The following is a 27,644-nucleotide window of genomic DNA, read 5'->3' as shown; positions in this document are numbered from 1 at the left end:
TGAGGCTTTCTTCATAGTGTTACTACACCAAGCTGTTCTGGCATAACTGGCCTCAGTTACGGTTTCGGCTTGGATTCTGCCTATGCATTGGATTATTAGTTTTCGACCCACCTAATACGCGGAAACGTTTTCCTTCCCATCGCTGAATGAGTATGTGAACTAAGTGCACTACTAATCAATGCCCCACACGATGTACTACGCTCTCAGCACAACCGTATTGCGAAAGTATACTTAGCCTGATGAGAAGATGCATCACTGCTACTCACGTATACATTTCGCTGGATTCACGGCTCGCTGCGCCGGCATCGCCATGCGCACTGCGTATTGTAATAACTTTGAAATGCTTACAGTATGATTACAGTGTTGGTGATATGATATCGTGAATAATTATGGGATTGCACAATATTCTGCAGTATGATCCGCGAAATTTCTGGACGGACTATATCTTTGTGCTAAGTGAACTCGTGCATGCCGGCTCTGTAGCTTTGGCTGAAGTATAGTAGTGAAGCTGCAAAACTATCGGTCTTGGTCTTCCTTTGCAGCATACGATGACACTTATAACCGATCGAATTAGCAATATACTTCTACTCAACCGCAAAATAGAACAAAACTCTCTGTGCGGTTTCTGTGCGAAAACTGAGTCTGACGAAAAGAGCGGTCAAGCTGACATTTTTTTCTTTATTTCCTCTGAACAGCGTCACACTCGGCACGTAGTCCACAAAGCACAGAAAAGCAACTTGCAGGCAAGCATGGCCAATTTCGAAGTCCGAATTGCCTCATCTGCTCAGCCTATTCTTGGTCTCATGGCATTCATATAAAGCTTTGCATCGGGCGAGGAGGAGGTCAAAACGCGTTCTCTCTGGGCTGTTGCAAACCGATTGAGCTGCCGCTTCCACCGTGCTGACGTCAGACGCACACAATTCCCAGCGAGCATTATGGATAGGCTCAAGGGGCCCTCGTTGCAAAGATCTATAGATATGAGCAATGTATCAGTAGTATCAAGAACAAATGTTTGCAGGTAACGACATATGGGAAGAACTTGCAGTCGTGTCCAGGAATCTGCAGCAAAAAGCTGCGGGCAGCCTTCCTACCTTTGAAGTGAGAGAGTGAGAAGGACCGTAGTGGAAGGCTCCGGAAAAACTAATTCGCTACTCGGCGCACATTTAGCGGTATCGTAATGGGAGGACGGGTGGTGTCGCGTAGACTTTCGAGGCTGGGTGAAGCACCACAAGTGTACAATGTTGCTCCTACAGGACCCCTCTTATTTTCTCCGTAATTTCACGTTTACAAACGTGCAATTACGTTCACAGAGATATGGAAACGCCGTAAGATTATTCTTCATTAAAGTTATACTTAAAAAAAAAAACGAAGCAAATTTTGGTCTGTTTTTCATGCTATTATGACTATGAAGGGATACAGTATTACAACCGACGGGAAGAGATACATGGACACGGGCGGAGTAGGAAAGAAAAATGAAAAGAAAAAAATGAGAAGAGTAAACCGCTGCTGAACCGAATATGAAGCGAAAGCATTAGCTGCGGGCGACAGAGTGTTCTTCTTCCTCTTCGTCTTCCTCTTTTTCTTCCTCTTATTCATCTTTATTTTTCGTCGTCGTCTTCTTTGTCCTTTCTTTTTCTTCGTCTTCGTATTTTTTCTCTTTGTCGTTTTTTTATTCGTGTTCTTTTTCTTCGTCTTCCTCTTCTTCTTCTCGTAGCTACGCCTCTTTACGACATAACTGTTGCCACCCGAGGTCTCGCATTGGCTGTAGTAGTGTTGCCTTCGCCACAGAAACACATTTCTTTTGTTGGTCGTCAGCGACACTGGGCCTTGTGTTTTGAAAACAACCGGGGCAAGTCTCTTTGCTTAGGAAATAAGAGAAATTATCCTCCATCACCTCTATTTCGCATTTGTTTTTTTTTTTATCTCTCTGTAGGCGTTATACGGAGCGTTGCCTAAAAAATAATTCAGAAATGAAAAGTAAGCGTATGGTATAATGTTCTAAAACGGAAATGTGCAGTACCTTTTTTTAGAAATAATCGATTATATAAGTTGAAACCAAAATAGAAACAAAAGACAAACAAAATTTTTGCCTTTTGATGTGGTGGGGATTGATGTATGTTCTCGGATTGTTTATTGATACAAAGATAATTTTCCCAACTGGGTATAAGGGGAAAGGTTGGGGTTGCAGAGTAAATTGCCGTGAGTGGCAGCGTGTCTGCGTACAACCATGCTTTCATGCAATGTCATTCACGGTGTTCATTCATCCATAAGGCGAACCCCCAATGTGACACAGCAACGTTCGAGTCGTGTCATGATCTCACTTTCTATGACGTCACTAAGGATGAGGGAGTTCTGACCAATCAGAATAGCGCGCTGTTCCTGATTTCTCTCCCCTCTTCCCTCCTCTCTGAACACTCTTTCGTGTTACAGCGTCAATTACGACAGAGATCCAGAGTTATAATAGTTATCACTGTAAAGTAGCTTTGCGTGCTCTTTACTATTCACCTGTCGTGCAAATGGCAGCGATAGCTGTATTGCCTTCCCCTCCTCTCCCCCATATTCTACTCTTCACTGTAAGAACGGCCACTAAGATTTCCACAGACTGACAGAGCAAACTTGATCATATGACCCTACAGAGTTCATTCAAAACAAGTCCCATTGGCCGAGCCACCCGGATGTAATCCCCAGATGATCCCACCGTCCGGATGTAACCGCCCGGCAGATCAGCCGGCAGGTGAATGCGGAAATACCTCGCCGATGACGTGTGCGTCCTAGGAAACGCCCCATACAGATGTCGTTGTAAAGGGTAAAAAAGGAAGCTTCGTTACTCGTCAAGTTTATTTAGAATGAAAAACAATTTCGTCATGTATTGATCAGAAGACACTACGAGAAAGTGCCACATCCCGCAGATATTCTTGTGCGACTCTTTATTGGCTGAACAACGTCAAGCCAGCCATCAATGTTGGCTTGAGGCATATATAAAATGGAGCAATTGTGGCACTGGTATTCAGGAGTTCGTACACACATAAATAATGCATATTGACGTCCAAGTGGCACGACATCCGAGGTAGGCTCACATCCTCGATGGGCACAGCAGGGTATTGAACTCTTTGTTCATATCTTGTGCAGTGTATGCGTCATCTATTTAACATTGGGCAAAGTAAACGGTCGATGTTTTAAAAAGAAGCCCTCCGAATGTGGAGTGAATGGAAGATAGTTGACACATTTCGAAACACTGCTTGAAATTGCTAAGCGCTGTGTATAGGAAGCTGTGCATTTGTTTCAGAGTTTTTAAGCTAGGGACTGTGAAAGCGTCCCTTCAGAATACAATTTGCCCAACGCCACCGCCTTACCTCTTCTATGCATGCAAGGAAGCGGCCATTTCATGCCGGAAGGAAGTTCTACAGGATGGCATACGCAAATGTTCTTCCTCCATTTTTCTACCAAAGCATGCAAGAAGCACTCGCGGAGCCACATTTCGCTGAACCGTAGTCCGGAAACACAACTGGTCACCGTTGATGATACGCTGGCGGAGGAGCAGAGGGGTGAGGTCCATTTGCTGGAACTCTGGCTTCGAACGTGGCGTAGTTGTACTGCGGTGGCGGGACCCGGTAGTAATCCTGAAACAAAAACAAAAGTATATCAACGCCTCAGCGCAATACGTTTGCTAAACTTTTAAATGCCCCTGCCTCATTCGGAAGCGTATATATAATACTTATAAAATGATTTAGCTTTATGCTTCTATTAGAACGTTCAGTTCATGTGAAACGTTCCTGGACAGCGAGTTCCATTCTCCGCCTGGCCCTAAATAAACACAAGACCCAAATAAACGTTTTTACAACTGTGTTTACTTTGCACTCCTAACAAAAATCGTTGAATGGAATTTTTTTTTCCCATAATCGTTTATTCGGTTGGTCTCGCGTGCAGTTACACCTTAAAATATTGTTTGTATCTGTAATCGTGAAACACCTGTGCGAACATTATGCAGTAATGTTCGTTACCGGTCTAACTACACAAAGTCCGATTGGTTCATGTGTCGTAATCTTTCCTCCGTTTCCGGTGGGCGAAACGGTCCCCTCAGAAATAGTGCTCTCTTGCTTGTGGTGCGCTCTGTATCTTGTATTTTCCAAAGTCCATTTTCTAATTTGCGCTTTTGGTGTATGGTATTTCCGACTTAACCTGAGGATCAGTTTGTTTCTTTAGTTTGAAAACTGTACATAAATTGCTCAGAATAAAGCATCAAGTGGGGCGAGAAGGGACTGATAGAGGTATTTAGACAGCCACAAATGCCTTTTGACACCCTTTATATGGTGAACTCGTAGAGAACTGTAACTCTTCTGTGAACAATAGTCTGATTTAAAGCTAGATGATTTCCCGAACTTGCAATAATTTCTCCCAAGTATGAGAACAGAGGCAAAGCGAGTGACATGCATTTCTGTTCTGCTTTTATTCTAGGGTACGAACGCTTTTAAGAAATCTATAAAATGGAAGGGAACACACAACTAGTGTTCATCTACGATTGCTCCGAAAATATGAGTAAGATGCACACTTTTTTTTTCGTATTTTAAAAGAATTTTCTGAAGAAGACATTTGCCACCTCTTTGAAGAAATAAAGGCAAAGCTCATCGTTGAACTCATACCTCTGCTACATCTTGCAACTTTTTTCTTAGTGCAGCTACCAATATAGTTATCTGCTTTTTACCTTTGTCTTGTACCTTTTATGCTTGAAGTTGCTGGAATCCTGCTCATCGACTTACTTGCACAACATCCTTGTACTTACGTGTGCGGCGTAGTCGGCGTGAGTGAACGTGTTAATGGGCGGAGGCGGCATGGTGTACATGGGGACCCTCTCTCCGCACTGCATACGCCGCATCTCCTCCAAGTGCGCCCTCGAGGACTCCGTCTCAGGGGAGTTCCGATCCTGGCACCTGCGCCAGGTGAACGCCAGAATTTTTCACTTTCAAGGGAGGGCGCCTACTCTACCAAGAACGCTGTAAAAGAATAGGGACTCTTAGGGATAAAGGTAGCGCGAATGAACAGTGTGGTCCGTATTTATCTGCCCGGCTTGTAAAACATTCGCATGTACAAAATGTTAGAATGTTGGAGCTCAAACGGCAACAACAACGAAAACATTTGTGATGGTTTATGTTTTTTGATAGGTAATTGAACATTGGAACTTCTATGCGTTGTCCTAGCGAAAAACTGCACTCGACTGCGGACGAACTTCGTCAAAACAAGCGAAGCAATCAACTCGACCCTTCCCAACCCTCATTGATCCACCTAAGTGGCTAAAATAAAGTTCTACCAACCAACCAGCCGACTTGACAGAATGCGGAATCTGGTGAACTGTGAGGTGACCAATGTCCTCCTCGCAGTTCGCCGGACGGCGCAGCCTATCGAATGCGATGCTCTGATTGCAACGACGAAAAATTACCTATTAAAACACATAGACCATCAGAAGCTCTTTTGCGAACTTGTTTGGTCACGAATAGTCCCGTAATTTTCGTGGAAAACATTTTTACAACACGGACAAATAAATACGGGACACACTGTATATCTTTGGCATGAAACAAAATACGGGACGTGAAAAGGGACACACATGAACCAGATATTAGCTTCTTCTCATGTGCTGTACTTTTTGAGCTGCGTCCTTCTACCATAAATAAATAACGGTGCCGCCTGAAGCTCAAATTTTACCATTTTGAAAAAAGCGCAACCGTGCAGGACTTAATGAGCTGGTTGAATCCCCAATTCGTAGCTTAATCTAACCTGACATAATAGCCTAAGCTACTTCGATGCTCCCTCCCTCCCTTTGGTTTTACTCCAGCTCACTTTACTCCAGCTCAAACGTTCTTAAATTTTCATCATCTTATCGAAAATCGTTGTTCTGCATTCTGGAGTTATAGAGCCGAGAGTCTTACCCTAAACACGCTTTGCCAAAAATAAGTAAAGTGAGATTAGCTGCCTTCGTCATCATCATCATCAGCCTGACTATACCCACTGCAGGGCGAAGGCCTCTCTCATATTTCTCCAATTAACCCGGTTCTGTGCTAGCTGCACCCACTTGACCCCTGCGAACTTCTTAACCTCATCCGCCCACCTAACTTTCTGCCGCCCCCTGCTACGCTTTGCTCCCCTTGGAATCCAGTTTCTTACCCTAAGCGACCATCGGTTATCCTCTCTTCGCACTACATGTCCTGCCCATGCCCATTTCTTCTTAATTTCCACTAGAATGTCAGTAACTTCAGTTATTTCTTTGACCCACTCTGCACGCTTCCTATCTCTTAATGTTACCCCTACCATTTTTCGTTCCGTAGCCCTCTGCGCTGTCCTCAACTTAAGTAGAACCCTCTTGGTTAGCCTCCACGTTTCAGCCCCATAGGCTGCCTTCGTACTCATTACTTATTGTTTGGTCGCATGGAAAGCAACTATGCCTGATGTAGTCTGTAAGGAACTACGGGACAGTACAAAAAACGCCTAGTTCTGCAATTCATTATTCAGCAATATAAACAAATACTGTCGAATTATTTCCTGTCTTGAAGACATCACGCTCGCTCATTAAGAATAGGCAGATTAGGGGAAAGCATTAAAGTTTAATTTCAGAAAATTTAATTTTTCGAGATATCACATTTCAGCCCACTCTGCAGTGGAAAGGAAGGTGTCCTACCAAAATGTCTTCATTATTCCTCATCGTAATCAGTGTACATGAGGCAGACTTTTTTGTGAGCCTCACCTGATGTCAAGCGTTGCTTTAAAAAAAACTGATCCCGACGCACTTTTGCTTCTTGACCCGCTAAAGACCAGCCACGTCTATATCCAAGCCTTGTGCGTACCTTGACTTCGATGTTCCTTCGAGTGTTATCCTGACGTCGCCTTTTTTTGTTTGTTTTAGTGCTTCGGCTTTCGCTCATGAGGCCAGTCGAAATGACATGCGATTTTTGTTTCGGATTTGGAGGATGTAAACACGATATTTTGAACGTTATCGTATAGGTCAGACCAAAAAGAGCTTTCTCCATTTCTGGATGTACTTTACAAGTAGCTGTTCTTACACCCCGGATAGGGCACCCTGCTCAGGTTAGAAATGTTTTATTCTTTTTTTTTTATATTTTCCTTGTTGTTTTTTTCGCTGCCGGCCGCCTCTCGTAACATCGAAACACTTGATGACATAAGGGCTGTCGACTGCGATTCAAATATTGGTAGCTTTTTCTGTACATTTGCTCAATTAGCTAGGGATAAAGTTAAGCCTTGCACAGCACTATGAATTTATGTTTAGCTCCATGGCTACCCAGGTTCTAAAGGCGATTCGCGCTTAAAGGGAAAAAGGACAAGTATGTGTTCGCCTATATGAACAGACTAAAACTTTGTAAAGGCAAATCATTTACTTGTATTGAAATCAGAACATTTATGAACAAGAAAAATGTGAGAAAAAAAATGAAATATAAGCGTCGTGATCACCTTCCAATTTCGCAAGTAATCTGCTTGCTATACGGCTAAGCTTTTTGTGTGCAGATGATAGAGGCTAGGTTGTGAAGTTATCCATCCAAAAGGGCCATCACGAGGCCTTTGTCAGTGTTAGACGTAAACAATTTGAACACGATGAAGAGAAATATTTTAGATGCAATTTTTCAAGCGACATGCTTTTTATTTATTTTTTTGCTGCCAGATAAGCATCATAATGATCCTAGAGAGCCACCAAATTGATATTTTTAGGCAATAACAATAAAGAGATGATGTAGTCCTTTATCTCCTTGGGAACACTAGAAGCAAAAATTCTGAAACTTTGCATGAGATAAAACCTATTAACCACAATAAAAAGTTATGTCAATTTAGGATGCTAGACTATGTAGTTTAACTGCGCAGTGTCGAAGTGAGTGGTGTGCAGAGCGCCACAAGTTTTTTACCACTTTCTCGTTCACTGGGTCAGAATTTGTGATTTTTTTCACCTGCTTGGAAAAGAACTATCTCATCGGCATTAAGTTGCCTTGCAGTGGTTGTCGGCGAGGGAATTTAAGATAAATGTCCTGACCATTTTACTTCATGATTAATAGCTAGAAAGCGCTAGGTATCAGCATGTCGCATTTTGTCCCACTCTACTATAATGTCTTCTCTTCGAGAGAATAATGCCTTCACGAACGTAGCCAGTCACCAAGGAACCAGATTCTGCATCAAGCCCCTTTCTGTTGCAGAATGCAGTGGGACACATCTAAAGCGGAATTTACGAAGGGCTCTTATTCATAAGGACGCTCGGGTCGGCGCGAACTACATGTAGTAGACTAAAATATAATCTATAGCGTGAACTTTGTATTGAATATTTTTTTCCCTCCATCTCTAGCACGTCTCTGCCGTTCCAATCTTATGGCCTCCAGATTTCTTCCTTTACGGCATCGCCACGCGCCCCGCGCTTCAATTGGCTTTGCGCTCTTCCCAAAAGAGAAAAATGTTTGCGCGTTATTTTCCCTCCCAGCGCGTTCTCCATTAACTGAACTCGAAGCTGTGCAAGCCGCATTCGACTAGGCACGTCGCGGTATTGAGGGAAACCTCAAATATACACGCGAACACCAAGAAAAGGGCGCAGCCCTCAGTTGTTGCGCGAATAGCAGCTACTGACAGCGCACAGCTGTTGTCGAAAGGTATAGAAAAGGAGCTTTGTTCCCTGCCATGCATATATATACCTGCACATCTACCTGTCTCGAATATCCGTTTTGGAGAGGGTAGGTCCTAGCGAATATGTTCCGAATACGGGGAATAATGAAACGCCATCAGCTGGAATTTTGCTCAGACCTCTAGTTATGTTTGGCTTCACAAGAGGAGATCCGAGTCACCCCGACACTTCAATGGCAATACATTCGTTTCATTGAACAAAAAGCAGCTTGCTTCACAAGCGCGGGCGACATCAGTGTTTAGAAGAAAAAAAAAAGTTCAAGGTATAAGTGTATAAGTGCCCTGACCTTCGTCGCAAATTATTGGTTCAAAATCTCTTCTCGACCCTACACAAACCATGCATGTAATGCCTGGCATGTGTTGCGTAGAGGCACCATAAACCAATGAATTCGGGAAAAAAATAAATGAGCAACTGACGCGTTCTCGATTTGGCATTCATTTCCGAGGCCATACAGAGATAGGGTAATATTGGAAACTGCGCTGAGCATCACCAGATGGGCACAGACAATAAGTATTTAAAGTCACGCAGTATCTGACAAGGTGTGAAATAAATCAGCGCGCAGCATTGCACAATGCACATTGGGGTACATAGAGGCACTATAATAGAATGGAGCGTTGTATAGTCGTCGTCGTTCTGAGATATGGCTTGAAGCAGAAACCGGTTGGTGTTAACAAAAAACTTGCAGCTTAAGTATAAAAGTCCGATCAAACGCCTTAAACATATTTGGCGAATTAATTCGAAACTAGCCACTCCCGCTCGTTATCTAAGATCGTGTTTGCACTGATTACACCGTGTAAATGAAAACAAAAAGCAATTTTGTTGAACATTGACGTTATAAAAGAAATGCTGTTTCAGCTATATCAGTGTCACGAAAATTGTTTGTGATTCTTTTGGGTTACACAAGAAGTTTTCTTATCAGCTTTCGCAAAGGTTCACAGTGATAAAAGCAATACAGAAGAGCTTAAACAATCGTCGGTCAATGCATGACTCATTTTAATTAATTAACCCTCCCAGAATAAGGATGAGGCTGAATCGAACCATCATTCTTCGTCAGTCTATGCAAACCATGTAATGCCTGACATGTGCAAAATGAAATATTTTGTTTCGTTCCCTTTTTTTAAAGTAACCTGACTGATTTTGAAACAGCAGTGAACAAGGGTCTTAAGAGGAGGAAGCCTCAGTTCGCAGATCGAGCCAACGTTTCAACAAGTAGACTTGTCGAAACATTAGCTCGACCTACGAACTGTGCTCCCCCCACTCTCTACCCTTGTTCGGTGCTCTTTCATACCATGCAACCATCTTCTTCCTCTCGTTCTACCCGACTGATTTTCAGTACTTTATGATTTTATCTTTGGGTTTTGATTGTACGTGTAACGTTTCACCATTTATAACACTGCTGTCCTTATTGTGTATTTAAAACAAGCACTCAACATGTCCTGTATTTTCTGCAAACAAGTTTCATATTTCCGTGTTACCTAATCTGTAGAAACGTCTCATACATAGGGATGATCTTTGACTTGAAGATAGCAACCGGCCTTCAAAGAGCAAATTTCGGTTAAACCAGCTTATGCGATGTCGAAACAAAGTTATACACAAATGCAGTTGTGGTAATTATTTTTGGTAATACTAGCTTTAAAGTAAAAGCGCGGGGCTTGATTCTGTCAAAATACGATAATTGAGACCATTATAAGAGGATATGCATCCTGTAATTAGCACTGAAAAAAAAAAAAGAGACTTCGGTAAGGCACATGAGTTCCCATTTGTCAACACTGTCCCTGATGTGAAGTTGTTAATAGGCCACAACTGCTGCAATGGGACAACAAACGGAACCTGAGTTGATGGCATCTTTCGTAATCGCTTCAGGTCCAGAACGAAAATGGGAAAGCAAATGTATTCATTCCCATTGGCGAAGCAATATATAATATTTTTTCTAAATGTCATATTATAGCAGACTAGTTAACGTAGAAAGAAGGGCTAGTTGTCCTTGTATATATTAAACTATCAGTTGAAGTTCAGCGTTTGTCCCTTGTCTTTCTCCTTTAGTCCTGTCTTTAATTTTACGCTGACAAAATATGCACTCTAGTTATATTATAATATGCGTAATTCATTCAGTGTTGCCTCAGTCAAGCAAGGCTTTAAACAAATTGGTGTTCGCAGTATACAGACTCCGCTCTGCAGTTATATTAGAGGTGAATTAAATATTTTAACGAATAGATTCCTTTCAATCACCCTGAAGAAAATTCATGTACAGGACGATTTCTTTATCATTTGCAAATTTTTAGCTTTAAAGTTGGGAGCGTCGACAGCGCAGTCTATGCAGTTGGACTGTAAAGCATGGAGGACGTTATGTAATTTAAGCCAGTATTTGAACCACTAATTAAGTGAAAATAGCTACTGAGATTTTTTTTTTAATTTTTGACTCCAGGTGGCAAGGTTATATTGCGAGATTGAACACCGTCAGTATCGAATGAGAACTCGGTTTCATTATTTCCTTAATAGTCAGTTCGCTTTGAATGATCTAAAGTCAAATATGGCATTTCAAAGCTCGTTGAGTGGTCTTACCATCGATTACACTTCAGAAAATGGTGCCACTCGCATTTACTATTGTGATATAAGACGTCTTTTTTGTATTTGATGGTGTGTAAGAAGTTAACTTTGTTTCGGTGACAGTACACATCAAGAGACACCCTTTTATAAATACGCAATGAGAGAAAGCCAACCCAAAAAGCTTTTAAATGCTAATTTTTACCATTCGACACATCTAATCACATCGCCTATTAAGAAAATTTAAAAGCTACGTGCCCTTTCGACGTTGAAGGCATCCTATTTAGCATATATAACCTCGCACCCTGAGATCAAAAATGAAAGGTTAATTAGGCTTTTTTTTTTTCAAGAGAAGCGTCGCATTACTAAGCTCTATCTTATGTACATAATAAATGCCTTTTTGCACTATACACCTGCAGAGACCATACCGACGCGCCTCTATCTGCTTTTTTAGGATAAGTATGTGTGGACGTATAAATCACTCAGTTAATACAGCTAAATTCCCAGAACAACTTGCAAGTGCTATCTTTTTCGGCATCCTAATTAATGAACGCTCTCCCTGTCTGTATCGATAGATGCTTTGGTTCAGTAATTCTTTGCTGTTTATGATGACATATTATAGGTTTTATTTTGCCGTTTTTGTGCTTTATTCAGTGGACAATAACAGGTCTGCGCGAGAATACATTATGTCTCATGCAAACGCAGCTGTGCACAGCGTCCGCACGTCCGGAAGGCAGCGATGCTATGTGATTTTTGTTTTGTAAAAAAAATAAACTCAGAATAAAGGTCATGATCAGCTGCCTTTGTTTTGCACCGTCGATATGTGGACCTTGACCACCCATTTTCATATTATAGGCTTTCGTTCATTTTCGACAATGTTTTGCAACAACTGTTTATTGAACGATGTATTCGTTAACGACAAAGTCATTTGCTCAATTTTAAGCCACTAGCTTGGCTAAATCTGTACGCTAAGCAGAACTATAATTTCTTTTTTAACGTTTATTAAATGAAACTGGTGCTTGAGTGATCAGCGCTTTGTTTCCTAGCTTACTGCTGATTATTCGAATTAGCTGCATTCCGTAGACGGGCTATCGTATACGGCTCAAATATGAGACTACAAACATTTATAATTTTTTTTTGTTACCTGAAGCACAAAAGAGGGCTGTCACATTGACATAACCTATATTTTTGAACTTTGATGCTACAAATGTAGCCCCGAGTTTGTTTCCAGCTTCCGGCTGTGCAGTGGGAATACACAATTAGCCTTTTGAAAGCAATCTGCTGGAAACAAGACTGCATTGTGATGAATCAATGTTTAGTCACTTGTAAAAATATTTATGGGAATGAGCTGAGACATGCTGATAGGCGTGTCGTGTAGTAAAATTCCATGACCCGAACTTTGACACTTCCAATGAAGCTGTTTTGTATTCAGCGATACGCCCTAGCTTCCGGACAGCCGCGCTCTGTTCGCGACAAGATCGCCATGTCTTACCAGTAACTGAGGCAGAGGGCTACCGCCACCAGGGAGAGAGTGATGACGCCGAACAGTGGAACGTAGCGGTTGAAAAAACGTCGGTGCCAGTCATCTGCACAGGCGTAAAAGCAAAACGATACATGGAAGACTGGTTACGGATCCTCATGTTAAATATTAGCAAAGAAAACCTCCATGAGGCTGCTTTAATTCTATTCAGGCATTATAATGGCCCTCCCCGTAGCCGCAATGTGCGCAATGTTGGCGATTCAATAGCACTGCATACGAAATGCGAGGGAGGGGGGGGGGGGGGGGGGCTGCACGGGTGGCGAATGGTGTAGATACAAGCACCACTGCTTTCTAGACAAAAAAGGGGAGTGTACAGCCCCAGTGCTTGATGTCATCTAAAGTAATTCGCTGGGCATGGAATTCACCTATTCGTGGAAGAGCTTCATGGCATCTATGACGCAAACTGTATTTAATTGATGAACACTCAAAACTGGCTCGAGGCATCAGTTAATTGCCGAATTGACCAATCATGCAACAGTAGACAATTACAAGTAGCCTGAGTGAGCGATGTGGTGGAGATGTTTCAACAAGTTCAAGGCCAGTGCCGTTCAACGACTGCTCGTACATTGTACGGCACGCGTGACAACAGAAAATCTTGTGTTTATGCATAACCCTTTAGACATGTACTGCTATAAAATCTGGACGTTCTTAAGAGGAACACTATGACATTGAAAAACTATCAAAAAGCTGGCAATTAAAACACACAATTACTTCTTGATGATTCTTACGGTCGATATTTCTATGCTCACTATAGAGCGAGATGACTTTCTCTCCGCAGCGCGATGAATTATGCCCGCAGTAACGTCGATTCAACTTTTTGAACCCTATAATCAAACATGCCTACTTCATTTTTACAAGATATTTTGTTTATTAATACTTTATAATTTTATTGTCATTGCGCACACGGGGATGAAAGACGAAGAAGTACAGAACATACGAGCATAGGGACAGGGAACACTTTAGCTCTGCTTTTAAGGATACTACGCGATAGCGTAGGCTACCAGCCTACATATAAAGCCCCGCTTTAACCAAGCCCTATGAGTTTGCCATAGGGGCCTATAGGGGTAACGTGAATTCAAATGTCATGGCAGGCTGATTCTGATGTCTCCCTCTCATGTGGAATGAGAGGCCCGAATTGGCAGCTCCTGTCAAACGTAGTGCCAAGCAACCCTACGTCCAGTTAGTGCTTGGCCGCCTACGTCGGATTTTCGGTTAATGGGGCCTTTAACGCTTGCGTTAAGAAATAACATACACTCGGCGGAAATCTTCAAACCTTCGTGTTGAGTTTGCGTATTCTCTAATTTACCCAAATATTTCTATCACTGCTTTTTGAGCCCTGATGCAAGGTAGTCTAGGCAGGCTGAACATAACCTTTGATAGCTCACTGCTGACTATAGTTAGCCAAGAAACAGCAAACTTTTAAATGAAAACGAAGCGCCCCAGCATCTTTTTTTTTTTTTTTTCATTGTCTGAATGGTTTTGCTCCTGGGTAGTCTGCTTTCACTATAGTTGCTGTTATTTCAGCAAGCTCAATTTACCTGCCCCCATAAAGATATCTCGTTTCAGTAACTTGTTGTTTCTACTTTTTCCCGCCTTTCTTTTTTGCGCTAAAGCGCCACATTACATCCGTTTTCCTCATTTTCTGCTTTTCTCTTTAAACATTTTGTGCAAAAAAGCCATATACGTAGCCCATGACCCCGGAGAACCAACAAAGTTGTGATTCGCATCACCATGGGACATCATACTTTGGTTCCGAGTAAAGCAATATTAGTTGTTGTTTCCTGTCTCATGGCACACCCATGATAGAGGATTGGCCATGAGTCAGTGAGGAGAGCCAAAAAGTACTGAATAAACTGGGCACAAGTTAATGAGGTCGATTAATGTAATACGTCAGCAATAACGAAAGAGAAAAAACGAAAGTACGAGTCAAGATCACAGGACTGATTAAATACAAAAATACTAAGATTGGTGTTTAAAGTTTCAAACTTTCAGTTCACAAATTTGAATCAATGCTAGACCTTTAGCATTCGCACTGAAGGAGAGAAGTAACGAGACCGACAAAGTAATTACCAGTCATTTGACAGCGCCTCGTAGTCACTCTTAACTTCTCTCCTTTGTAAACCTTGTTTCTAGCTGCTATATTAGCAACATCAACTACCAGCCAGCTTGCCCCAAATTTCCGTTCTATAGGAATAATGCATTTATCAGGCGTAATCTAGAAAATCTTGACCTTGACTGGGCAGGAGCTGCGCAAATGCTCTTTCTTTGTGATGTTAATCACCACGCGTATAAAGGATCATACCTTAGTCAAGAAGCGAAAAAAAACAAAACAAAACAATAGGCTATGCCTACGTGAATTGTAATTTATAGAGCTACATTTTCTCAACCTGGACAGAAGTAAGAATATCAACCATATGATATAAAAATGCTCGGGATATAACCAGAACCTATATATAGCATTTATTGTTTACTAGAAAGCATTTAACTGTATAGAAACTTCAGCAGTCTTGCTGGCATTGTGAAATCAAGGTGGTGTAGACGAGCCATATGTGATAGTAAAGTACTGAAAGGTATCTATAATGGCAACTGTAATAGAAAATATAATGGCATTGCAGCAACTGTAATGGTTTATAAAGAAAGTAATAAAATTATAATGAGGAAGGGCATTAGAAAAAGAGACACAATCTCCCTTGTTCTATTCACCGCGCGCTTAGAGGAAGTATTCAGAGAGGTCGACTGCCAACATTTCTGGAATAAAATTATTGGCTAATACCCGAGTAATCTGAGATTCGCTGATGACATTGCCTTGCTAAGTAGCTCAGGTAATGAAGCTCAAAGGATAATGACATAGAGAAAAAAACAGAACAATATGCCTAAAAATGTATCTGCAGAAGAATAAAATAACGCTCAACAGCATCAGAAAGGAACAGCAGTTTGCGATCGGTAGCGAGATGCTGGAGGTGGCAGGATAATATGTCTACTTAGAACAGTTATCGGCCGCAGATCCTGATTACGGAGCGGAAATAACTAGAATAATAATATTGGATTAGAGAGCATTCGGCAAGTACAAGAAGTCGTAGTATCCCTCAATAGGAAAGTATATAACAGCCGTGTCTTACCTGTACTCACCTATGGTGGTGAAACGTGCAGGCTAACGAAATGTGTTCTGAGTGCCACGCAGAGAGCTATGGAACGGAAAATAGTAGCTGCAAAGCTGAAGCGTTCTGAATAACATTCTATCAGAAATCAAGAAGAATGAGCATGTGCTGATGATGTAATGCGAAAGGCGGATGACCGATGGTCGCTAAAGGTGACAGAGTGGATTACAAGGGAAGGCAAGCGTAGAAGAAGATGGCAGATAATTAGGTGACCTGATGAGATTAAAAAGCTTGCAAGGATCAAACGGATGCAGCCCGCAAAGACTGGGTTTATTGAAGGAATATCGGAGAGGTCTTCACCCTGCAGTGTCAGGCTGCTAATGGTTATGTTCAATCTGAAGAGAAACCATAAGGTAGACAGATCGGCAGACGTTCTCAAAAATGTTTTCTCGGTACAAACAAAATATGGTAAAATAGGAACGCTCTGTTCTAGCTAAACTTCTTTCAATTTTTTTTTCTCGTCTCTCTGTATTTTGGTTAAGCGCATGCTCTACTACCTCTAATAACTCTGTCAAACTAGCGTCGCATAATATTAGTTTTTCTGATAATTATTGAAGCCTGAAACCTACACTTCAGCGATAACCAGGTGCGTCCAAATGCTTTCTGAAATCACATAAACATGAAGATTTACTTTAATACCTTATTTAATACCTTTAATACCTATTTGATACTTATTTAATACTTTAATACCTAATGAAGAGCCTTTTTTGATACAATATAAGCGCGATTTTCAAACATAACATAAAGCTATCATGCAAAAAAAAAAAAAAAAAAGCAATGCAAGCACAAAACCAGGGCTTCACATGACACGATCAATCTGGCGGAAGATGAACAGAAAGAGGCTAGCTGATCGTACGCAAGTTTCTGGTCTTAAGTATTTCGCCAAATGACAGGCAATTAACTCTGCCATTGGCTGGCATGTTTACAGTCAAGAACATTTGTAGCAGCATTCCCATGCTATACGTGATGTGAACGACCGCCTTTGTTGGTTTACTGGCCTTGTTTACCGCCTGTCACATTATTGTCATATCGCATCGTTTCCCATAAGTGTAACGATGTTCGAGAGTCTTGCACTCTCAGTTCTCTTGCCATATCACTTGTGCTCCTCGGGCCGTTTCTCTGCTATGCCTACTCGTTCCCTTACGCGTTTACCCGCCGGTTAAATATACTCACGCCTAGTTCCGTTGTAATCGCCAAGCACGTACGTCCTGAACGACTCCCAGAATCCGGGTTCCCGTTCGGCATCAGCAGCCAACGTTCTTCCAGTACTCGTCGTAGTAAACACAATAATACCCTTCTCCGGGCCACCTTCATCGCACAGGCACCGCTGCTGCTCCAGTACTAGTGAAGCGACGATCAGAAACCACAAGCAGCCAGCAGCACCACCCCACGGCGTTGACGAAGGAAGCATGGTCGCAGAAAACACATCCAATAGCGGCTGTCACCGATGTCTTTCACGCACTCGCATGGTCGACAGCACTCGAAGCGCTTGCACGTCACTCGCCATGCACCTATGACAACTAATCGTCAAAAACCGGAACCCACCAGGAGGTCCCGATGCCAGCGCAACCGCACGCGCGATGCTCGGGGTCTGACTCCCTTGCTGCTACTGCGGCGCCAGGCGGCAGCCGGCCGCTCGCTCAAGAACCCACGCCGCGCAGTTGCTTGTCAGATCGGTGTGGCCTGAGAGAACGTTCCCGAAAGCCTCCGAACGTAGCTCTCCTTCGTCTACGTCTAGAGCGGCGGTGTCGCGCAAGACGACGCAGCTGCCGCTGAGGTGGGCTACTGGTTCGGACTCACGGGAAACATATCCGTCTTCGGCCATCTGCGCATTGTCTTACCACCGAGGTCGACCGGTCGGTTCGTATGCATGAAATGGGGATGTGCGTCATCGTCTCACTGGAGCGACGGAGCATTGCACTGACGTCTCAACGATAGAGCGCCAAAGAGAGATGCCGACGCGTTTTCCCAGCGGACTTGGCGCTGCGTCCATAGTTAAGTTTGGCTAACAACCGAACCGTGTCAACGAATCGAAATATAACATTCGCTCGTACATATACCAACTATACCTTACAGATATCGCCAAAACAGCTGATAGTAAGGTGAGGTTTGGAGAGAAGACCCCTTCCGGTATCACTATACTGCATCAAATACCGAAACAATTACCTGTCTTGGTCTCTGTGCGATGCGAATGAAACACGAAAGAAACACTTCTTCACTTTTTCTTTTTTCGTTATCACCGGAAACGTAAACCACTGTTTTGCCTTTAAAGTACTGTAAGCCGCCTCATCTCGTTTTTCCTGCTTTACATCACTCACTACACTAGAAAAACGATTTAAGGATACAAAAAAAAAAAAAAAGAAAAGGATAATACGACGTCATACCCACGCAGAAAATTTGAGGATGCGAGTTTTAGCAATTCGGCGCTTGCAAGATGCTCGAATTGCTAAAACTCGATGTGTATTAACACATCGGTCATGCCGAAACGAAAATGCAGTGAGAACTACTGTGAAAACTATAAGTTGGTATCTAGCAAGAGGCAGATGATCGCTATGTTCGTTATGGCACTAAAAAGAATAAGAAAAAAAAAATGAAGGAACAAGAGATGGATACAAGGCTGAGTCTTGACAACACTAATGGATGGAAATCGAGTTCGCGACGTATGCAACCGAAGCACATGCGCTCTAAATTAAGGAAGCTGCTCGATTAAACACAGCCGAATTTAATGCACATAATTATTTCTATCCCAATTCCAAATATTTCAAAACTTTGGGAGGTCATAATAGCCCCACTGCATGTACACGCTGTCGACGCGGTACTGGAGCTATATCTGCCTTGCAAAAAATAAAAATCACGAAGCCATTTAAAAGAAAATAGGCCAATCAACTTTTACTGGACGAAGGTGCAGCGCGGTAGAAATGAATATATTCATAAAATAAACTCGTCCGAATTCATACAATTCCCAGTTCCTACGATATGTGTTTTTTTCTCCCTCACTTCATTCTAGTCCTCCTGATAGCCGTGTTCGCAACGTAAAGCAGATATCATAACGCAATGTGCGGCTTTATGCGGTACTTTATTCGCCTGCGAACCTCTGAGGAGAAACATATATCTATAGAGACGCAAAGCAGCTGCCCTTTAAGTATCGCCTCGCAAATTCAGACAAACGATCTGCAGCGAAGAAAATTACATGTTTGTTCGAATCGAAAACGTCATAAATGAAGCGCGATTTGGATACACAAGTGCGCAGGCCGTTGCGTCAGTGGTCGGGCTGGCCTGTACGTATTTAGCTCCGTCCACAACGTGCGCACTCTGCGCATATGTCGCGATACCTGCCCGGTGCACGAACTGTCTGTCGGAGCGCGAGCGTCGCAGGCCCAGGCTTCTCCTGCCAGCTGTGCGCGCCAGCGTTTTTCAACCTCTATTACGTGTCCGATGCGGCCGCTTCTCGGAACAACGTCAAAGGCATGGCTAGCGAGACGGCCGACTGTCGGGTGTGCTTTAGTCCCTTTTGCGTTGATAATGTGAACAATTAAATATATATTTTTCTTTTGCAGCGAGAAGCTGTTATAGAGTTGTTTCGCCTAACGTACGATCGTGGGCCCCGTCGCTTTAAAGAAACGGCAAAGGAAATAAGAAAATAAACTCGTCTACGAGCACGATTCGAAACAAGCCTGGCGCGAACGAAGCGGCTACGGTTGCCGGCGTATTGCAGAATTCGGCCACCGCCGCAGCCTCACGGAACGTGTTTGCGCACGCTTACTCACGCCCTGCGAAAAACTATAGCATTGTATGTCCGTGGACGAGAAGAGCATATAGGGAAATAACGGAAACGTATAAACTTTAAAGACTTGCGCTAATTTCCAAAAATTACAGGATGCGCGTTAAATCAATACTACATGTGCGACAGTTATTTGTTCTTAAACATGACTCCTCCAGTCACGACATGCAGCGTAGCATATTCATCATCATCATCATCATAATCATCATCATCATCAGCCTGAATACCCACTGCAGGGCGAAGGCCTCTCCCATATTTCTCCACTTAACCCGGCTCTGTGCTAGCTGCATCCACTTGACCCCTGCGAACTTCTTAATCTCATCCGCCCACCTAACTTTCTGCCGCCCCCTGCTACGCTTTCCTTCCCTTGGAATCCAGTTCTCAAGCGATAACGTGAGTAAGCGGCGACCCCACCCATAGACATCCGAAGACAAGCGCGAACGGACTCGTAGGGCCCATTCTGACTTGCTAACCGCGACAGGTTGTAGCATGCGACCAAGAAGCTTCTATAAGCTCAATTCATGTTCACACTTGCATATGTGACACGTGGGTAGCTTTCTGAGAATTGGCGGTCTCTACTGTTCACCACCGACGAGAAGCCGGATGTGAAACGAACTTCCGTTCACTTCAGCTGCCCCGCTATAGATTGCGCGGTCGACTCTAGCAGCGGCGTCGGCTTCTATTTATCATTCGCGTCAAGCCAGCCGCTCAACTGTCGCAAGTTCTTTGTTTTTTATCTTAGTTTATCTCTGGAGACATAGGCACAGAAAGTAAAGACAAGAAAATACGAGCTTGTTAACCCTTCTCTGGAGGAGAGGGACGTAGAGAGATGGGAGGGAAGGAAATCTCAGTTCTTGATTAGAGTGGAGCGTGTTGAAGTATAGTCCCTTCAGGTTTGAAAGAGGAAAGAACGGCCGCAGTCTGTCGACACTGTTGTGTTCAGGCCTGTTGCTTTTAAACGTTTAACTTTCCGGAAAGCATTGATGGAATTGGGAACTGATAAAGATTGAGGCCAGGACCTCCTTTAAGGAGTGAGATCCCGATCAGAGTAAATCAGTCACCAGAAACACTTGTTCATTTTCAAAGCATGGGAGTGGAAAAGTAGGTGCGCTGTCTTCTCACCTTCGTAGAGAGATTGAGGCTATTCATGGAAGCTGGAGAAGCTATACAGCATCGACAGCGGCAATTAACAAACAGTCTGAATTCTTTACACTTGAAAGTGGTTGTAATGCAACCATGGGTTATGAGCGTAACATATAAAAGCGACCATAAAAAGCACATATTAAGCACAGAACAATAGGAATGCGTGCGCGCATTATCCGATGTAAGCACACGAACTAGGGTTGGGAATATTTACGGCGGGTAAAGATAGAGCTATTTACCCACCGTCATTACCATAGTCATAAGTAGAAATCTTCGAGGGTTGTCGATCGTACAAATGCGCATTACATTACATCTGATAACAGCCACAAAATCAATAGATTGTAATAGAGAAGAGTTACCGTCGAATTCAGCGTATGAAAATCAAGTTGACATTGCAGAAATATGAACGAGCCCTCCTTGTTCTTCCTGCAGCTAATTGAGACAGAGGAGGAGGAGGAGGAGGAGGAGGAGGAGGAGGAGGAGGAGGAGGAGGAGGAGGAGGAGGAGGAGGAGGAGGAGGAGGAGGAGAAGGAGGAGGAGGAGAAAACATTTATTTACAATGAAATGATTTGGGAAGGGAGGTGCGTATGATTGTGGAGCTAAGTGGCAGACCCTATTCCGGGGAGCCATTTGCCGCCGCCGCTGCCCGAGCTCTCTGGACCAGGGCACGCTGGGCCCCCAGGTCCGAGCTGGGCAGGGCCGCCTCCCAACCCTCCCTAGTTGACTGTTTTATAACTTTTATTTTTGTATTTTGCTGGCAGGCCCATATCATGTGGTATAGGTCAGCATACTGCCCGCAGAATTCGCACCTACCCGTGAATGTCGGGTCACGTGTTTTAGTATGGCGGGATTTAGAAAACGCCCGGTTTAGAGCCGTCTAAGGTGGCACTCTTCAGATCTGTCGAGACCTTTGGCGGGTCCCGGGAGTGTCCCCTTGCAGAGGCGTAAATAATTTGTAATGTCCGCATAAGTTATGAGCGGGATTGGTATGGTTGCCTCGGTAGAACCGGAGGATTGAGCGGAACCCCGGTTGAGGAACGCTCGGACAGACGCGTGAGCTGTCTCTTTCCCCTCCAACCCCTGGTGACCGGGCACCCACTTGACCTGATTTTTGCTAGCAGCCGAATTTAAATTTTTCGTATGTGCCAATAATTTTCTGCGGGTGTGTGGCGCTATCCTACCCCGCACGTAATTTCAGCAGGCCTGTTGCGTGTCTGACATTATGTAGGATGCGTCGCAGTGGGTGGCGGCCAGTGCAATCGCCACTTCCTCTAACATTAGCGCGTCGTTAGTTTTTACCGGGAGCCCATTCACCTGCCTTCCTTCGTGCACAACAGCAATGGCGCAGATGCCATCCCCATTGGGACCCGCTGCATCCACGTAATATGTGCCTGTCTTACTGACATAGTTATTTTGTAGAAATTTTGCCCTGGCTTCACGCCTTCCCTGATTATACTCCCAATTCATTTGCACAGACGAGAGGTTCACAGAATAACAAACGCTAAGCATGCAACTACAGGGGTATTCAATAACGCAGAGGTTTTGCAACACAGATCAAACACGGGAGAGTCACATAAACAAACACCAAATCGTTCACCGGGCATTGTTGCAGTCCGACGCCTCGAGAGTCACGATGTTGCCGCCATGTAAGCGAACGCCGCTCCCTCGCAGGTCCGTGGGCTTGGCAGCAGTGGGTGATTCCCGGGAGTCCAGTTGTCGCACTTGCGGACACGCCGCAACCACTGATGGACTGACTGACTGACTACACAAGCGCAGCGGCCTCCATAAATAGGGCGGGCCGCGACTGTCTGTTAAGGCGCGCTAAGGCTAGCGCGCACACACACTTAGCTTCGCTGGTTCAAGTGCTCCCTTTTCCTCCAGTCGAGCCACGCGTCGTCATGGGTCCCGTAGAATTTTCTGAAGACGTCTGGCATCTTCCGGATTGACGAATCACCGTCATCGCCGGGTGAGGAGACAGAGGGTGACGGCGACGCGTACAAACTACAAAGCTACGCTCTCTCTCGCGCGGGGAAGGAGATTTTTCTAGAACCTTGTGGAAGTTCCGATGCGGCGACGCGCGGGCCTCGCCCCGCGCCGGCTTAGTAAAAATGTGCGCCGATTTCGTGACACCTTGGCATAAGTGGCCTACTGTTGTGTCTGAGAGAGATAATTCATCCACGAGAGGCTGTCTGATAGTGTTTTTCATCAAGATTCTTAGACTGAGCAGGCACTTGAAATCGACTGGCACTGCCCTCGAAGAGTATAACATTTGAACTTCCCCGTATTCATTACGGAGTGGGATGTTCTAGAGTCTCTTCCTAACCCTTCATTAGGCCTGCAGCTATTTCTAATGATATGTGGGAAGAGTGTTTGCAAACTGAAGTTTATAAAAACTGCTTGATATCTACGATGGGTGAGTCTCTGACCTGAAATCTTACATTATCAAATCCTATTAAGTGATGAGCAGCTTTGCACCTCTCAAAGTCAGAAAAGGAAAATTTTTACTTTTGGGGTTGTCTTTTCACCGTTGCTCTACGCCATCTACGTAATATTCGGCTCGAAACGTACCCAGCTCGTTCGTTCGAAAAGGCGTCACGGTCTCCGTTGCCCTGGTCGTAACCCTGAATTAAGAAAAATACGTCCGGAGAAATATGCACATGAATTTAGATTGAAATAGCGACGCAACTGTTCGTATTACAGTGTTTAGAGTAGTCTCATGCCCCCCCATTTAGTATCCATCATCAGCTAGCCAAGTTGGAAGCCGTAGTTTGCGATAGGGGTTCGAACCGACGACATATGCACCTCGAGCTGCATGCTGTTTATTGTAAGTGTAGACGTCCGCCGACATGTGAGATAGATACTGCTACTTCCTTCCCCAAAAACCAACCCAAATGAAGTCTTTTAACACTTCGTCAAACTCCGTGCAAGTATCACAATTGGAAAATTCGCGTAATAAAAACGTTAGCTGTGGGTTAACTTGTGGGTAAACCTAGAGTTACGCGAGGACTATCTGCATGGCTACGCTTAGGTTCGTCTTGAAAGCAAAGACACGGCTTTTGTACATAGTAGTTTACTCTATGGTTTCAGCTTTATTTATGCCATAGAGGGCACTTTTGACCACTAAAGTGCGATGAAGCGAAAGCCTTTATCGCGCGGTGGTCCGAAGCCCTCCACTACGGCACCTCTTTCTGTTTTCACTCCAACCTTCGCGATGACGCGATAGCATGAGCTACCAGTCAACATATAAAGTCCCGCTCTAATCGAGCCGTATGAACGGGCCTGCGTGGCCTAGGGATAACGTGAATTCAAGGGTTTTAGCAGGCTGTTTGTGATATCACCCTCCCATATGAAAGGAGAGGTCCGAGTTGGCAACTCCTGCCAAACGTTTTGTCAGGAAGCCCTACGTCCAGTTAGTACTCGTCCATGCCAGCTGCCAGCTACCGCCTTCTTCTTCTTTCTTCGCTCTTCAGACATAACAGAGAGAGAGAGAGAGAGAGGAACTTATTTACACCAGCAGATGAAGGAACTCCGGCCCTCCATTGCTTGGGATGGATGGTGGGGCGCCCCGCCTCAGACGCAGGCCGAGAGATGTTGTTCGCCGGTGGATGGGGCTATCTGGAGCCCAGAGTCCGACCAGCACAGCATGGTGTCCCAGAGTTGCGGTGTCAGATTTAGTCCCCTCCCGGGAGGAAAGGGGCAGTCCCAGAAGATAGGTTCGAGGGTCCCTCTCGAGTAATAGTTTATGAATTCTGATCTTTCTCCTGGGAGAGAGAGAGAAACAACTTCATTTGTTCCAGGTGTCGCGAATTTGGGCAGGTGAGTCCTGTGTGGCCCCCAGGTGGGGGCGACATCCTGGGCCTACGAAATAAGCGCAAGTTGTGTGTTCTTGTCTGGCTTGGTGAGGAGTTGGTCCCAACTTTCCGCGGAGGGAGCTGGCAGGAGGGCCCTCGGGGGCGGGTTATTTCCGCATCCCCAGCATGTGCGCCTGAGTGGCGGGTCTCCGATCTTGCAATTTCGACATGCGGGGTCCTATTTCCTGTTAGTAATTAGTGATAGCCTGGAGTGACTAAGAATTGAGTGTGTCTGTAATCTGCACAGCAGGGTGGCTTGTGCTTAGTCGATGTCTGGGTGGGAAGGCGGGAAAAGGCGTCTCGTCTTTTTGCGAAAATTGATAATTTCGGCGAAAGTCTGGGGGACTTAAGCGAGTGCGTCTGGATGCGTGAGAGCGACCGCCCAGGTTTTTAATCCTCAGGCAAGTTGGTCGGCCCCATCGTTTCCAGAGTTGCCGGCGTGGGTGGGTGCAAGGTGCGGAAACATGCCGAGTATTTTTTAACAGTTTGGTGGTGATTTCATCACTGCCTGCAGAAGATGATGACTTAATATTTTTTTATGACACAAGATATTCCATGCGCAGAAAATCTAATGGAAAGCTTAAATGGCCAAGGGTAAGCAGTTGTGAGAGATGGTGGCATATCGGTTTCTTTTGTGGAGACTGATGAGAATGCGGTGTTGAACATATCGGCACATTCGATGACGCTTGCCTCCTCTTCAAGTGTATTGGTAAGTGTGTTGATGGGAGAATGAGGATGATTAAGTAGTTTCCAGAACATTATCGGGTTATTAATGCGAAAGCATTACTTCGCTATGTTCACAGATTTGTGTCCGCAGACCGCGTCTGCAGACCGCTTCTGCCGACCGCGTCAGCAAAATCGTGTCCGCAGTAGTTGTGAGTAATTGAGACGTGGTAAGGGTAATGAGCAGTGTCAATCGATAGAGCGTGACGTAATGTTTTTGCCGAAAAAATATATTTAGGTCAATAAGGTAATTAGGTAATTATTTACAGGCAAAAATGTAAAAGTTGTCCATAGCTGTTGTGAGCAATTAAGAAGTGGTAGAGATTAATGAGTGGTGTCAATTGATAGAGGGTGACGTAATGTTGTGTCCAGAAAATAATTAGGACAATAAGTTATTTAGATAATTATTTCGAGGCAAAAGGTATAAGTCAGGCGAAAATGATCTCATTAGCCAATGGCTTGGTGCCACATTTGAATGTATCAAGTACTAAAATCGAATCATATCAAAGTTTATTTCCCATCTAACACTACAGATGGAAGAATCGAAGAAAAAAGCTACCCTTTCACTCCAGCTCAACTATTTCTACAGCCCGCGAGTTTAATATAACATTATCGTGCGGTGGGATAACTTTGTTTTTCGGCCCGAATGCAACAGCTTTAGTCTTACCCTCGTTTATTTGCATCAAGTTAACTGCAGACCAGACCTCAAGAGCTTTCATTGTGGCATTACATTGATAAGTTCACGAACATTTTCACCTGAAAAAAAAAAATAAAATAAACGCTTGTATCATTGGCATAGATGAAAAACTTCGTATTATCGCTAATGTTGACAATATCGTTTAGGTAAATATTGTTACGAAGCGGCAAGCCGATGAAGACAGGAGACAGAACGTGACCGATGGTGATGGTAGATGACGTTTAATGAATGTTTGCGGGCCTAGCGCGAGCGCTCCTGCCCGCGCCACTGCCCGCTTCTTCTTCCTTGTCGTCCGTAACATGACCCGGGGCCACCGAGCGATCGTCCCGATCGTGGACGAGGAAGTTTAGCGATGTTAATGATTTTATGGCATGGTGATGGGCGTGTCTGGATGCTTGAAGAAGAAAAGGAAGAAGGAAGAATAGAACGGCTTGCCGGTACGATGTCTGATGCGTGGGTGATCCGCCTCCCTTGGAGCTGTCAACCACCCGTCACCACAGTCCATGGGACCGATGGCTCGAGGTCACGTCGGGCAGCTTGGGCGGGGGTTGCGTGTTCGTGTCCATCGGTTCCTTCGGGTCATTCGGGTCCTTCATCTCGGTTCTCATCGGTATGTCTGTTCTCCTTGTCTTCAGGTCCGGGCTGTGGGCTGGGCGGTGGTAGTTGTTCAGGTCTGGGCTTGAAGGGCTGGGGCGAAGCTGCTCGGCGATGTCCCTGGGCCCTCGGTGATGGTCCCGGCTTGAAGATGGCCTCGATGCTCCAAGGCGAGGATGGGGATGTCGTACGCCGCACCTCCAACCAAATGTTACGAAGCGGCAAGCCGATGAAGACAGGAGACAGAACATGACCGATGGCGATGGTAGATGACGTTTAATGAATGTTCGCGGGCCTAGCGCGAGCGCTCCTGCCCGCGCCACTGCCCGCTTCTTCTTCCTTGTCGTCCGTAACAATATTGAAGAGTAGAGGTCCTAGCGTACAGCCTTGGGGACACCGCAGAAGAGCGGCTTCGGCTTAGATCGTATACCTTTATGAATACTTTCATAAAGGTATACCTCTTGTTGTATGAACGACAAATAGGAACTTAACAGTGAGAGCGCTTTTCCTCGGATACCATAGCAGTGTAATTTATTTAGTCGGATTTTATGATTTACCAGGTCAAAAGCCTTTGAGAGGTCCACAAATACACCAATGACACTATCTTTGTTTTCAAGTTGCTTTATTATTTATTCCTTTTTTTGGAGTATTGCAAATTCAGTTGATTTGCTTTTGCAGAAGCCAAACTGAAATGGTGCTAGCAAAAATATATGGATGAAATTTGACATTCTTAGATGGAGTATTTTTTCAAAGGCTTTCGAAACCACTGGTAAAACAAACAGAGATTTGTCTGTAATTACTGAGGGCGTTGTGATCTCCCTTTTTGTAAAGAACAACTTTTGCTAATTGCATTTTTACTGGAAATACTGCAGTTTCTGAACACATGTTAAAGATATGAGCAAGTATGGGAGCAATTATATCAACTACATGCTTGACCGGCCGTATTTGGAT

General features: G+C 44.2%; 1 protein-coding gene across 2 annotated transcripts; it reads right to left on the bottom strand.

Moving 5' to 3' along the window:
* Positions 1–674: 674 nt before the first annotated feature.
* LOC146179097 (uncharacterized) lies at positions 675–22,563 on the bottom strand. Of its 2 annotated transcripts, none has more exons than XM_084578795.1 (4): positions 22,426–22,563; positions 12,699–12,792; positions 4,781–4,928; positions 675–3,620 (listed from the first exon to the last, which is right to left on the bottom strand). In XM_084578795.1, exons 1-4 carry the CDS (start codon positions 22,430–22,432, stop codon positions 3,510–3,512), a joined length of 360 nt encoding a protein of 119 aa, XP_084434921.1. In that variant the 5' UTR covers positions 22,433–22,563; the 3' UTR covers positions 675–3,509. The 2 variants fall into 2 exon arrangements, with proteins under 2 accessions (XP_084434921.1, XP_084434920.1); XM_084578794.1 differs by lacking the exon at positions 22,426–22,563 and adding an exon at positions 17,078–17,782 and having other exon boundaries at positions 682–3,620.
* Positions 22,564–27,644: the final 5,081 nt, after the last annotated feature.

Source organism: Amblyomma maculatum, chromosome 9, assembly GCF_055883805.1.
Source record: "Amblyomma maculatum isolate TAMU_Amacu chromosome 9, ASM5588380v1, whole genome shotgun sequence".
NCBI classification, from domain to species: domain Eukaryota; kingdom Metazoa; phylum Arthropoda; class Arachnida; order Ixodida; family Ixodidae; genus Amblyomma; species Amblyomma maculatum.
The sequence above is the reverse complement of the archived record's forward strand: the minus strand, read 5'-3'. Positions and strand labels throughout refer to the sequence as shown.